Below are 14,007 nucleotides of genomic sequence, written 5' to 3' on the forward strand. Positions count from 1 at the left end.
TCCGGCCGCGTCCCCAGCCCACCAGCCTCCAGGCTCCACAGAGCTCCTGGACCCGCACTTCAGCCCCTTGGTTCTGGGGCCCCAGACCCCTACCTGGGGCTGTGGCTAAGGCAGGCCACCCCAGCCCTCCTGACCCCCTGCTGAGTCCCAGCCCAGGGAGCCGCTCCCCCAGTTAGCGAGCTGGCCACCCTCCTGGGGGTACCCCAGCAGCTGGGTTGATCCTGTTCAGGAGGAGGCTCCAGATTTATATCTGGCCCCATTTCCCCAGCAGATCTGCTGCTCCCCCGAACACCTGTATCCTTAAAGAGGGCATGTCCCAGATCAGAGGTTGACTGGCCCCAGGACCCACTACCCTTGAAAGGGGACAGACCCCCAGTACAGCACTCCTCTGCCAACACATTCATGTGCCACAGCTTGGCAGCCTCTGCCATAGGTAATGATAAGAACTCCCTGTCCCTCCCTGTGACCTTAGGAGTGTGATCTAATATCATTGAAAGGTGACAGGGCCAGAAAGAGTTAATTACCTCCCAGACTGACCTGAGCCAGGGCCAAGCTTTAGAGACTGGCTGGGAAGATCTGTAAATGAGCAGAGCTTTGAAATGCAAGTCTGCATTGGGAGAGGTAGAAGGGTGGATGTTTGCTCAGGTCTTGTGATGTAAGCAAACAAGTCTTGTCTATTGCTATAGCTTTGCTTCCAAGACCAAAAAAGGAATATTAACATTTAAGATGATGCTTGAGTGAAATAGTGTTATTGTCTATGTGTCTCTTTGAAGGTTGTGGTAACCTGGATCTGAACTGTTTAATGGATAAATTACCCTGTGCTAATTGCCAGGATGTTTGGAAGGAGAATTAAGCCTGTTGTTTTCTCAGGCCACAAGGCTGCTGGAAATGTATAAGAAGCCTGGGACATGATCCTGCTTCATCTCAGATCTGCTTTGGGTTGCAAGAGGGGGAAACCTTAAGCTATAAGGATTGAGATCCCCAGTCACTGAATGGAGCCACCCTGAATTTGGACATTGGACTGTAACCTCTGGACTATTTCTGAAAGGACTTTTGGCAACTACAAACTCACTTCTGTTGTGTATCTGAACCTCAAGAATTGAATTCAAGTCTGTCTGTATATTGATCTTTTAACCAACTCTCTCTCTTTTCTTTTTTAATAAATTTTAGCTCAGTTAATAAGAATTGGCTGTAGTGTGTGTTTTGGGTAAGATCTAAGTTACAACTGAACCTCAGTGTGTGGCTGATCCTTTGGGATTGGAAGAACCTTTTCTGTTATATGATAAGATTTTTCAGGAATCATCATCATATCTGACAGGTGTGTCTGGACGGAGGCCTGAGGCTGGCCACTTTAAGGGAACTGCATGGTTTGAACTTCTGAGTAACCAGAGAGGTACTGTAGAAGCTGTTCTCTGCTGGCTGGTAAATCTTAAGTATTGGAATAACCACCAGCTTCTGGGGTTTGTTTGCATGTTGTGTTTGCAGTTCACCCTAATTGAGTGACCTCAGCTGGCTCCCCCGGACAGCATCATTACACTCCCCCAGACAGAGCAATGAGGAATCCCTCTCCTGTCCCCCAGATAGAATGGAGAACCCTCTGCCCCTCCCCCAGAGACAGCCCTGGGGAATCCTCCTCCCCTAGTCAGAGCAACAGGAGCCTTGCCCTGCACTGGCCCAGCCTGGGGCAGCTTTAGCGTCCCGCAGGGCATTGGCTTGTCCCTGCCTCTGGTGTCGGGGCACGGCCATTAACCTTCCCCTGCTGGCCCCTCACCTTGACGGAGATCTTGCCCTCATCCTTGGGAAGGTGGGCAGCCAGGAACCAGTCTCCAGGCAGCGGACTGGTGATGTTGAAGACACCGGTGGTGCGGTTCGGCAGACTCCAGGTGAGGGTGAGAGTGAAGGAGCCAGGGACGGCCGTGTCCCGGGGAAAGTGGGTGTGGAGGGGGGCGATGACGGGGGGAGCCCCGGAGCGGAAATACCTGCAGGGCAGAGAGCATGTGAGACGGGAGCAGGTGGGAAGAGAGAGCAGCCAAGTGGCTGGCAGGTGGGGATGGTGGCACCAGCAGCAGGAACCTGACACCAGCAGCCCCCAGGGACGTTGCGCCTGGGCAGATACAGCCCAGTCCCACCCTCGCTGTGCCGAGGCCCCACAATCCCGACCCGAAACACTCTAGGAAGCACGACTCCGGCATGTAACAGGGAGAGACTCCAGGGTTCCAGCATGGGGTAGGGCCCCCCATGCCATATGGGGTCAGTACCAGGCCGAGGGGGGGCTGCAGGAATAGCCCACCCTGGCCAGTTGCCAGCTGGATCTTACAGCACCTCAAAGGGCTGGAGGGAGCTGTGGGAATGGGAGGCTTTGTGTGTGTGTCTGTGTGTGTGTGTGTGTGTGTGTGTGTGTGTCCATAGACTCATAGACTCTAGGACTGGAAGGGACCTCGAGAGGTCATCAAGTCCAGTACCCTGCCCTCATGGCAGGACCAAATACTGTCTAGACCATCCCTGATAGACATTTATCTAACCTACTCTTAAATATCTCCAGAGATGGAGATTCCACAACTTCCCTAGGCAATCTATTCCAGTGTTTAACCACCCTGACAGTTAGGAACTTTTTCCTAATGTCCAACCTAAATCTCCCTTGCTGCAGTTTAAGTCCATTGCTTCTTGTTCTGTCATTGGAGACTAAGGTGAACAAGTTTTCTCCCTCCTCCTGATGACGCCCTTTTAGATACCTGAAAACTGCTATCATGTCCCCTCTCAGTCTTCTCTTTTCCAAACTAAACAAACCCAATTCCTTCAGCCTTCCTTCATAGATCATGTTCTCAAGACCTTTAATCATTCTTGTTGCTCTTCTCTGGACCCTCTCCAATTTCTCCACATCTTTCTTGAAATGCGGTGCCCAGAACTGGACACAATACTCCAGTTGAGGCCTAACCAGCGCAGAGTAGAGCGGAAGAATGACTTCTCGTGTCTTGTTTACAACACACCTGTTAATGCATCCCAGAATCACGTTTGCTTTTTTTGCAACAGTATCACACTGTTGACTCATATTAAGCTTGTGGTCTACTATGACCCCTAGATCCCTTTCTGCCATACTCCTTCCTAGACAGTCTCTTCCCATTCTGTATGTGTGAAACTGATTGTTCCTTCCTAAGTGGAGCACTTTGCATTTGTCTTTATTGAACTTCATCAAGTTTACCTCAGACCATGTCTTCAATTTGTCCACATCGTTTTGAATTTTGACCCTGTCCTCCAGAGCAGTTGCAATCCTTCCCAGCTTGGTATCGTCCGCAAACTTAATAAGCGTACTTTCTATGCCAACATCTAAATCGTTGATGAAGATATTGAACAGAGCCGGTCCCAAAACAGACCCCTGCGGAACCCCACTTGTTATACCTTTCCAGCAGGATTGGGAGCCATTAATAACTACTCTCTGAGTATGGTTATCCAGCCAGTTATGTGTCCATGTGTGTAGGGGTGTATGCATATGCGTGCGAGTGTGTGCATGTGTGCATGCGCACAAGGTGTGACAAAGGGGGATGGTCTGTAGTATCTGCATGACTCCTATGAGTGCCTCCGTTTCCCTCTGCACTTTGCATTGTTACCCGGGGGGGGGGGGTGGTAAGTCTGCTCCAGGGAGGAGAGGGTGTCCCGGGATGTCTGGGCCCCAGTGCAGAGGGTTGTTAAGGAGCTGGCTGCACCCCGTGGTGATGCTGGATCCCAGCGAGGCCATAGCACTCCCAGTGCCCAGCACATGGACACCCAGAGACCCCTGGCCAAGGGGCAGGAGGTCCCCCCAGCTCTCAGCAGGGAAGCTGGGAAGAGATTACCGCTCAAGGACAAAGGGCTGAGACAGGCCAGGCAGGGGGTACAGAGCGGGCTCCTGGAAGGAGCTGGCTGCTCGCTCCTGAGCCTGACCTGCCGATGGAGCAAGAGGGGGCCAGCACCTGAGCTGGGGCCAGGCCAGGGGAGCTGCTCTCTCGGCCAGGTGGACGATGCTTCAGCCTGAAGGTCTCTGGGCTGAGCTCAGGGCTGCCCAGGGGGCTCCAGATGCCGGACAAACCCTGCTCTGGCTGGAACAGGCTGCCGGGCGCCGCTGCAGACCCTGGCTGGGGGCGTCGGTCCCTGCGGAGGGGACACGGCTCGCCCAGGGGCTGGTTGGGTGGGACTCGCTGGGCAGGGCCCGGGGTGGAGCAGGAGGGTGGGAGCCCAGGGCTCTGGTTGGGAGGTAGTGGGACTGTGGTTCCTATGCTGGAGGAACCCCTTGGGGGTCTGGCCCACTGACCGGCTCCTCCAAGGGGCTGCATGGTGCCAGCTGGCTGAGGGGTGTTTGGGCTGTACGGGGATCCCGAGGTCAGATATACACCCATTCACACCTGGCTGGTATGAGAGGGCCCTGCCGAGAGTTAGCAGCCACCAGCTCTCAGTCCCAGCCACACGACTGCATGGACAATATTTAAGGAGTTGTGTGCCTATCCTGGCGATTATGCTCGTAACGCCTGGGGGTGAGAACAGCGCCCAGGTGACAGGCCTCCGCAGGCTCCCGTCAGGGGGGGTAAGACGCTGCTCCCTCTCGTTGTTTGGTGTTGTGCATTGTGTGTCTCACATGTAGGTGCGAGGTTATGAGTGTAATATAATAGCTCATTGAAAGGTGACACAGGGCCAGAAAGACTTAATTACCTCAGAGGTTTCAGAGTGGCAGCCGTGTTAGTCTGTATCAGCAAAAACAACGAGGAGTCCTTGGGGCATCTTGGAGACTAACACATTTATTTGAGCATGAGCTTTTGCGGGCTACAACCCACTTCATCAGATGCATGCAGTGGAAAATACAGTAGCAGGATTATTTATACATAGTGCATGAAAAGATGGGAATTGCCTTACTAAGTGGGGGGGGGGTCAATGCTAACGAGACAATTCAATGAACAGTAGCATACCAAGGGAGGAAAAATCACTTTTGCCTTGGTAATGAGGGTGGCCCATTTCAAACAGTTGACAAGAAGGTGTGAGTATCAGCAGCGGGAAATGAGTTTTTGTAATGACCCATCCACTCCCAGTCTTCAGTCGGGCCTAATTTGATGGTGTCCAGTTTGCAAATTAGTTCTGCAGAACTGGAATTAATTTGCAAACTGGACACCACCAAATTAGGCTGGAATAAAGACTGGGAGTGGATGGGTCATTACAAAACCTAAATATACCTGCTACTGTATTTTACACTCCATGCATCTGATGCAGTGGGTTCTAGCCCACAAAGAATTAACTCACAGACTGACATGACCCATGGCCGAACTTTAAAGACTTGTTGGGAAGAGATGTCTATTGCTATGATTTTGATTCAAAGATAATAACAAAAAAGGAATATTAACATTTAGGAAGACACTGGAGTGAAATAGTGTTATTGTCTGTGTGTCTCTTTGAAGGTTGTGATAACCTGGATCTGAACTGTTTAATGGATAAATTACCCTGTGCTAATTCCCAGGATGGTTGGAAGGAGAGTTAGGCCTATTGTTTTCTCAGGCCAAAAGGCTGTTGAAAATGTATAAGAAGTCTGGGACACGATCCTGCTTCATCTCAGATCTGCTTTGGGTTTCAAGAGGGGGAAACCTTAAGCTATAAGGATTGAGATCCCCAGTCACTGAATGGAGCCACCCTGAATATGGACATTGGACTATAACCTCTGGACTATTTCTGAAAGGACTTTTGGCAACTACAAACTCAACTCTGCCATGTATCCGAACCTCAAGAAATTGGATTCAAATCTGTCTGTATATTGATCTTCCAACCAACTCTCTCTCTTTTCTAATAATTTTTAGTTTAGTTAATAAGAATTGGCTCTAAGTGTGTATTTTGGGTAAGACCTAAGTTATCATTTGACCTGGGTCTGTGGCTTGGTCCTTTAGGATCAGGAGAACCTTTTTTTTCTTTTCTCTTACTGGGGTGTTGGTTTTCATAACCATTCGTCCCCAGGACAAGTGGCACTGGTGGTGATACTGGGAGACTGGAGTGTCTAAGGGAATTGCTTGTGTGACTTGTTGTTAGCCAGTGGGGAGAGACCAAAGTCCTCTCCGTCTGGCTGGTTTGGTGCCTTAGAGGTGGAGAAACTCCAGCCTGGGGCTGTGACTGCCCTGCTCTGGGCAATTTGTCCTGAACTGATACTCTCGGTGGTGTCCTGCTAGAGGTTGCATCGTTACAGTAAGTCCAGGTGCTCACGGAGCCACTGGCTAACCAAGCCGGTGAAATCTACCCGGAAGGAAAAACAACAGGCAGGGGCATCTCGCTCATGAATGGGGACAATGGACCCTTTGGCTACAGCGAAGGGTGCAGAGACACCCGGAGCACGTCCTGGCTCATGAGACGGGGCTCACACCTGTCGGGCTGGAGAGCATGGAGCTTGGGGGGCATGCGGGTAGCTGGATTATGAAACCTAGACTTGCGTGGGATGATTTTATTTTACATGTAACCATCTGTTTCCAAGACTTCCTCTTGCCATCACTTAAATCTCTACTTCGGGAAATAAATTTAAGATGAGAACAGCCCCGCTGGGTCAGACCAAGGGTCCATCCAGCCCAGTGTCCTGTCTCTGACATTGGCCAGTGCCAGGAGCCCCAGAGGGAATGAACAGAACTGGGCAATTTATCGAGTGATCCATCCAGTCATCCAGTCCCAGCATCTGGCAACAGAGGTTTAGGGATGCCCAGAGCATGGGGTTGTGCCCCGATCATCCTGGCTAAAAGCCATTGATTGACCTATCCTCCAGAAACTGATCTAGTTCTTTTTTGAACCCAGTTATACTTTTGGCCTTCACAACATCTCCTGGCCATGAGTGCCACAGGTTGATGGTGCGTTGTGTGAAGAAATATCTCCTTTTGTCTGTTTTACACCTGCTGCCTATTCATTTCATTGGTTGTCCCCTTGGCCTTGTGTTATGGGAAGGGTAAATAACACTTCCCAATCCCTTTCCCCGCACTCACCATACACTCGTATACTTGTTTGCACTACACACCGAGCTCCGAGCTGCGTGCTAGGTGCAGCGCTGGTGTGAGGGGAAGCTGAGGTGCACAGCCTCCTGGGGAGCAGGGTCTGAACCCTGGGTGTCTGGTGGACCAGGGGTTGGGCATACCAGGGGGACACTTGGAGGGAGACAGACAGCGGGGCCTGCACGGGTGGAGAGGGGCACGTTGTGTTGTCCATGGCAGGTGGATTCAGGAAGGTGACCCTGGTGGGCACAGCCCAGGCTCCTTTGTGCTAAGGGCAGGTGGGAGCGAGCGGCCTTGCAGCCCTGGGGGAGAGTCACGCGTTCCCAGAAGGGGGCCAGCACCTGCATGACAGCCCCTATGTGCCAGCCCAGCTGGGCCCCGCCCCAAGGAATCCAGGCACCGGAGTCCCAGGCCCACGCTGAGCTCTCAGCCCCCCGGCACTCACACGGTGACGCTGCGGTCTGGGCACCGGTCCCCAAAGGTGCCGCCCTGCTCCTTGAAGGTGATCAGGTTCCAGACGGCGACCAGGGTGTCCTCGGGGATGCGGAAGTGGAAGAGCTCGATGCTGGCGAAGGAGCGGAAGGGGTTGAGCTTGCGCGGCGTGCGGGTGAAGTAATCGGTCATGAAGAGCCCGTCTGCAAGAGGGCATGGGGGGGGAGGGGAAGGAAGAGGGGCCATGAGCCAGCGTGGGCTGGGATGTAGGAAGCCCCAGCCTGCCCAGCCCACGGGCCCATCGCGCCTGGACTCCTGGCTCTGCCAGGGCCCAGCACCAGCCACCTCAGATGGAGGGGCAGGAACCCCGCTGTGGCCAACGTGGAACAGCTTGTCCATGGGGAGCTCCCCCAACCCCCCCACTGGGGCAGGCTCATCTCATGCCCCTTCCATTCTCCTCCTCTCTGATGTGCCTGGCAGGCCTCCTCCTCCCCAGGAATGGCCGATCCTTGCCTGAGCCCTGCTGAGCTGGAGGCTGCAGAGATCCCTTGTGGCAGTGAGTTCCGCAGGCTGATGGTGCACCATGTGCAGAAAGTGTTTCCGTTGCCCCATATGAATTTGCTGCCCTTCAGTTCCTGGAGCGCCCCCTTGGCTGGTGTCAGGGGGCAGGTGACAGCCAGCCCCAGCCTCCCATCTCTAACCGCCCGTTACCCCGTGTCTCTGTCACATCCCAGTTCCGATTCCTTCCAGATGCTTTGGGGGGGGGTTCTCCTGGCCCAACTCTGAGCCTGCCTCTGAGCCCCTTGAATTTCCAGCCTCCTAGAGAGAGGTGACCCGCACCCGGGTCCATCACGCCCTGTGACTCCATCAGCACTACAATGCTCCCCTGACCCCGTCCTGCCCCGTGCGCTCCCCGGCATCACTCACGTCCCTGTCCCGTGCCCAGCTGCTGCATGACACCCTGTTCTGTCCTGCCCTGCCTCATTCCCCCTGCCCATCGATCCGACTTTCCCAGGTATCTGAGCCCCCCTGCCCCCAGGCCAGGACACATGGCCCCACCCCCCGCACAGCCAGCTCAAGGGCTCAGTGCTTTGAACTGACACGAGTTTGGAAACTCCACATCTGCAGTCAGGGGGTCTCCCCCCACCTTCCCCCGGTGCTGAGCGACCAGGTACAGGGCCTGCCAGGGGCTCAGCGCTGACTGGACCCCAGCCTGGGGGGCCATCTGGCTGGCTGCTTTCAGGCTCCCAGTTCTGCCCTCCTCTGGGGCACCTCGGGGGGTACCTGTCCCAGCACTCTGGGACTGATCCCCTTCGTCTTCAGAGCCTCCCGATCTTGGGAGGGGGTGAGGGGACAGGGCAAGCCACGCTGGGAGCGCTGCCTGCCGGAAGGTGGGAGACACGAACTGCACAGGTAACACCAGCCAGGTATATGCGCCCTGCACCCACAGCAGTGCTAGGGAGAACCCTTCTGTGCCCCTGCACAGAGTCAGGGCAGAGCTCCGAGCCAAGCCGGGATCGCTACAGCCCCTACAACAGCTCTGGCCTCAGATTCACAAGAAGAGGACACATGCATGTCCTGTGCCTTGTACTATCTACCATTCCAGGCTGTGTGGGCCATGCACCCTGTGCCTAGCCATGCTGTGAATGCCGTGTACCATCTGCCATGCCAGGCTGTGAATGCCATGTACCATCTGCCATGCCAGGCTGTGTGGGCCGTGCACGCTGGGCTGTTAATGCCGTGCACCCTGTGCCGGGCCATGACCACTGTATACCATCTGCCATGCCAGGCTGTGGGCCGTGCACCCTGTGCTATGCCGGGCCGTGAACGCCATGCACCCTGTGCTGGGCCGTGAACGCTGTATACCATCTGCCATGCCAGGCTGTGTGTGCCATGCACCCTGTGCCATGCCGGGCCATGAATGCCGTGTACCATCTGCCATGCCAGGCTGTGTGGGCCATGCACCCTGTGCCATGCTGGGCCGTGAATGCCATGCACCCTGTGCTGGGCCGTGAATGCCATATACCATCTGCCATGCCAGGCTGTGTGGGCCATGCACCCTGTGCCATGCTGGGCCATGAATGCCATGCACCCTGTGCTGGGCCGTGAACGCCATATACCATCTGCCATGCCAGGCTGTGTGGGCCATGTACCCTGTGCCATGCCAGGCCATGAACACCATGCACCCAGTGCTGGGCCGTGAACACCATATACCATCTGCCATGCCAGGCCGTGAATGCCAGGCACCTGTGCTGGGCCGTGAACGCCATTTACCATCTGCCATGCCAGGCTGTGTGTGCCATGCACCCTGTGCCATGCCAGGCCGTGAATGCCATGCACCCTGTGCCGGGCCGTGAACGCCATATACCATCTGCCATGCCAGGCTGTGTGTGCCGTGCACCTTGTGCCATGCCAGGCCGGGAACGCTGTGCACCCTGTGCCATGCATGCCATGCACCCTGTGCCACACATGGCCATGAACACTGTGTACCATCTGCCATGCCAGGCTGTGTGGGCTGTGCGCACTGTGCCATGCCAGGCCGGGAACGCTGTGCACCCTGTGCCATGCCGGGCCATGCATGCCATGCACCCTGTGCCATGTGGGGCTCTGCTGTGCTATCCATGCATGCAGACCCATGCTGGAATATTGTGCCAAGAAGGCCACACTCCTGGTAGCTGGGGCACAGTGTGTTTGGATAGGAGCTTCATTCCCAGCTGCCTGCCTGCTCCATGCAGCGAACAGACCCAGTGGTGCTGCTATGCCCCTGGTACCAAGCAGCTGGTACCGTATGGGCTCTGCCCGGGTGGAGATGTGCCCCCAGCCACTCATCCCGCACCACGTGGAGTTCTGCTGCTCCATGGCTGATGGGCAGCACCTCTCCTCAGGCACAGGAGCATGTGTCTTGGAATGTTTCAGTGGGCACCTTGTGGCATCTGCTCCTGGGGCAGGAAGCCCGGGTGCAACTGATGCCTATGCCTCATGCTGGGCCCCTGCAAGGCCAACTCTGCCCTGCAGGCCTGTTGACTGGGCAGCCTCGTCCTCACTAAGGGTACATGCTGCCAGGTCTCCACAGGGCTCTGCCCCATGGCACCAATGCGGGCGCCCTCTGACAGCTCTGCGCCATCTGCTGTGCCATGGAGTGAGCTGGAGAGCCCCCCACCCCAGCCAGGCTGCAGCTATCCCAGCACACACCATGCCAACGGCGACGTCCTGCTCCCACCACCTCAGGCTGAGTCCAGTCCTGGCTCTGGCTGGGACTCGCCTTCCCCAACACCAGTCCCTTGCTAGGGCAGCGGGCGTGGGGCTGCCGGGGCTGCTCTGCCACAGCGCAGTGACAAGGAATGAGACCATGGTGAAATGGAAGCAGGGCCCAGGGAGGCACCTCCATGTCCAGCCCCATCCAGAGGGCACAGGGCAAACAGCACGGGCTGCGTTCTCAGGGCGGGGGGGGGACAGTCACATGTGGGTGTGTCTGGGGGCCGGTGACGCCAGGCTGTGAGCAGATCTCTCCGTACAGCCCCCTCGGCAGCGTGCCTTCGCCGGCTCAGCTGACCTGTGGCTGGGGAATATTGCTGTGCCCAGCCCAGGCGTTCTCCTGCCAGTCAGGACAGAGGCTGCTCTGCCAGCCCTGGCCCTGGTGATGCTGCCTGGGGAGCAGACACCCCATGTCTCCTGCTGTCGGCCTGGAGGAGGTGGGATCTGGCTCCCAGAACTGGCTGGGCTGCCACTGGCCTGGCAGCGACTGCATCTAAGCAGGAGGCTGGTGACAGGAGCTGAGCTGAGCATCACTGTCCCTGGTGGGACCGAGCGTCCAGTGCAACCATCCCAAGAGCCAGAACGATCGCGGCCAAATGTTCCTCCCTGGGAGCTCGCCAGGCAGCCCCCAGCAGCTCTTCCCCCCCCGGCTCCAGGGCTGATATGAATGACAGCCCCCGCCAGCAAGCCTGCGAGCAGGAGCCACTCCTGCGCAGGGCCCTCAGGCCCGGTGCTGGGGCTGTCACCTGCCTGTCTGCTCAGCACAAGTCAGCCCAAGGGAGCCAGCTGGAGTGAGAGGTGTCTGGGCACTGAACCCACCACTCCTCGTGCTGCGTGTGCACGTGGGGGGTGCCTGTGTACAGACGCGTGCAGACACAGCCGGCTGTACCCTGAGGTACACACCTAGCCAAGGCTGTGCCTTCAGCTGCCCTCGCCATCAGAACCAGCGCTGTCACCCTGAGCCATAGTTCAAGGGGGCACATCCAATCTCCTGCTCCGCCCTCCCCACAGAAACGCGCCCGTCAGGTGTGCCCAGCGCCAGCCATTCTGCAGGAACCACACGCCCTGGGTGCCGGTGGCAATATCTCCACTTCCACCCTGGGGATAAACCCTGCTCCTGCTGTGTGTCACCTGCCCCTGCTCCGGGGAGTCGGGACCCCACACAGCCAGGCAGGGCGACTCCCCAGGGCTGCCTGAGGGCTCTGGACCCTGCCCAGACCCCCGTGGGTGGGGCTCCCCATGGACGGAGGCAGAGCCACACCCCAGCTGAGAGCACGGGGCCAGGCAGGGACAGAACCCGGCAAGGGCCAGGAGGCTGGGCAGTGACACCACCCAGGGAGCGGGTGGGTGGCAGGGGGTGTGACATGGGGGCACTACCGGGGCAGGGACAGCTCCCCCCCACCTCTCTGGGGATCAGCACTGGGGTAGAGACAGCTCCCCCCACCTCTCTGGGGATCAGCACCGGGACAGGGACAGCTCCCCCCCCACCCCGGGGATCAGCACTGGGACAGGGACAGCTCCCCCCCCCCCACTGGAGATCAGCACCGGGGCAGGGACAGCTCCCCCCCCGCCCCCACCGGGGATCAGCACTGGGACAGGGACAGCTCCCCCCCCCCCACTGGAGATCAGCACCGGGGCAGGGACAGCTCCCCCCCCGCCCCCACCGGGGATCAGCACCGGGACTGGGACAGCTCCCCCCCCCACTGGAGATCAGCACCGGGGCAGGGACAGTTCCGCCCCCCCACCGGGGATCAGCACCGGGACAGGGACAGCTCCCCCCCCCACTGGGGATCAGCACGGGGCAGGGACAGCTCCGCCCCCCCACCGGGGATCAGCACCGGGACAGGGACAGCTCCCCCCCCCCCGGGGATCAGCACCGGGACAGGGACAGCTCCCCCCCCCCGGGGATCAGCACCGGGGCAGGGACAGCTCCCCCCCCCACTGGAGATCAGCACCGGGACAGGGACAGCTCCGCCCCCCCCCCGGGGATCAGCACCGGGACAGGGACCCCCCCCCCCAGCCCCCCAGGGCAGGGACTCCCCCAGGCCCCTCTAGGGCCCCACTCACCGGCCAGGGGCCCCGCGGCGAGCAGCAGCAGCAGCAGCAGCAGCACCAGCCGCCGGGCCATGCTCCGCGCCGCGCTCCCCCGGCCCGCACCATCCCCGCGGCGCCCGCAGCCATGACGTCAGCCGAGCGCCAGCCCATTGGCCCCGCGCACGTCGAGCGCCCCGGAGGCCGCCGCCGATTGGCCGAACCGCTGCCACTCACCGCGACGCCCGCCCCTGCTGCTGCCGCTGCCGCGGGCGGGGCTGGGGGGCAGAGGGAGAATGGGGTCGGGGAGACGGGGCGGTGGTGGGGCAGAGCGGGGGAGGGAGGCAGGGATGATGGAGGTGGGTGATAGAGGTGGGACGATGGAGGTGGGTCAGAGCGGGATGGAGCAGGGTGGACGGGGTGAGACGGGGCGGTGCTGGGGCAGAGCAGGGGAGGGAGGCAGGGATGATGGAGGTGGGTGATAGTGGTGGGGCGATGGAGGTGGGTCGGAGCGGGATGGTGCGGGGTGGAAGGGGTGAGATGGGGCGGTGGTGGGGCAGAGCAGGGGAATGGAGGAGGGTTGGGTGGGATGATGGAGATGGGGCAGAGCAGGGGGATGAGATGAGGCAGAGATGGATCTGAGCAGGGAATGGAGGCAGATTTGGGTGGGATGATGGAGGTGGGTCAGAGCAGGATGGAGCAGGGTGGATGGGGTGAGACGGGGCGGTGGTGGGGCAGAGCAGGGGAATGGAGGAGGATTGAGGGGGTGTAGAGTAGAGCGGGGGATGGAGGCAGGTTGGGTGGAGGTGGGATGAGAGGAGGCTGTGGGATGGAGCAGGGTGGATGGGGTGAGACGGGGCGGTGGTGGGGCAGAGCGGGGGAGGGAGGCAGGGATGATGGAGGTGGGTGATAGTGGTGGGGCGATGGAGGTGGGTCGGAGCGGGATGGTGCGGGGTGGAAGGGGTGAGATGGGGCGGTGGTGGGGCAGAGCAGGGGAATGGAGGAGGGTTGGGTGGGATGATGGAGATGGGGCAGAGCAGGGGGATGAGATGAGGCAGAGATGGATCTGAGCAGGGAATGGAGGCAGATTTGGGTGGGATGATGGAGGTGGGTCAGAGCGGGATGGAGCAGGGTGGATGGGGTGAGACGGGGCGGTGGTGGGGCAGAGCAGGGGAATGGAGGAGGATTGAGGGGGTGTAGAGTAGAGCGGGGGATGGAGGCAGGTTGGGTGGAGGTGGGATGAGAGGAGGCTGTGGGATGGAGCAGGGTGGATGGGGTGACATGGGGGATGGAAGTGGGGCAAAGCGGACGAATG

The 14,007-nt window shown here is 58.5% G+C and overlaps 1 protein-coding gene across 2 annotated transcripts in view; it reads right to left on the minus strand.

Annotated features, from left to right (window-relative positions):
- The window catches only part of TMEM8B (transmembrane protein 8B), a 46,187-nt gene extending 33,393 nt beyond the window's left edge, over positions 1–12,794 (minus strand). For both annotated transcript variants that reach the window (XM_030566718.1, XM_030566719.1), the window contains exons 1-3: positions 12,729–12,794; positions 7,420–7,609; positions 1,772–1,979 (exon numbers count right to left, since the gene is read on the minus strand). In XM_030566718.1, the coding sequence (XP_030422578.1) occupies positions 1,772–1,979; positions 7,420–7,609; positions 12,729–12,789 (459 nt within the window). In that variant the 5' untranslated portion in view covers positions 12,790–12,794. The remainder of the gene's footprint in view (positions 1–1,771; positions 1,980–7,419; positions 7,610–12,728) is intronic.
- Positions 12,795–14,007: the final 1,213 nt, after the last annotated feature.

The sequence above is a fragment of the Gopherus evgoodei genome, chromosome 6 (assembly GCF_007399415.2).
Source record: "Gopherus evgoodei ecotype Sinaloan lineage chromosome 6, rGopEvg1_v1.p, whole genome shotgun sequence".
Classification (NCBI taxonomy): Eukaryota; Metazoa; Chordata; order Testudines; family Testudinidae; genus Gopherus; species Gopherus evgoodei.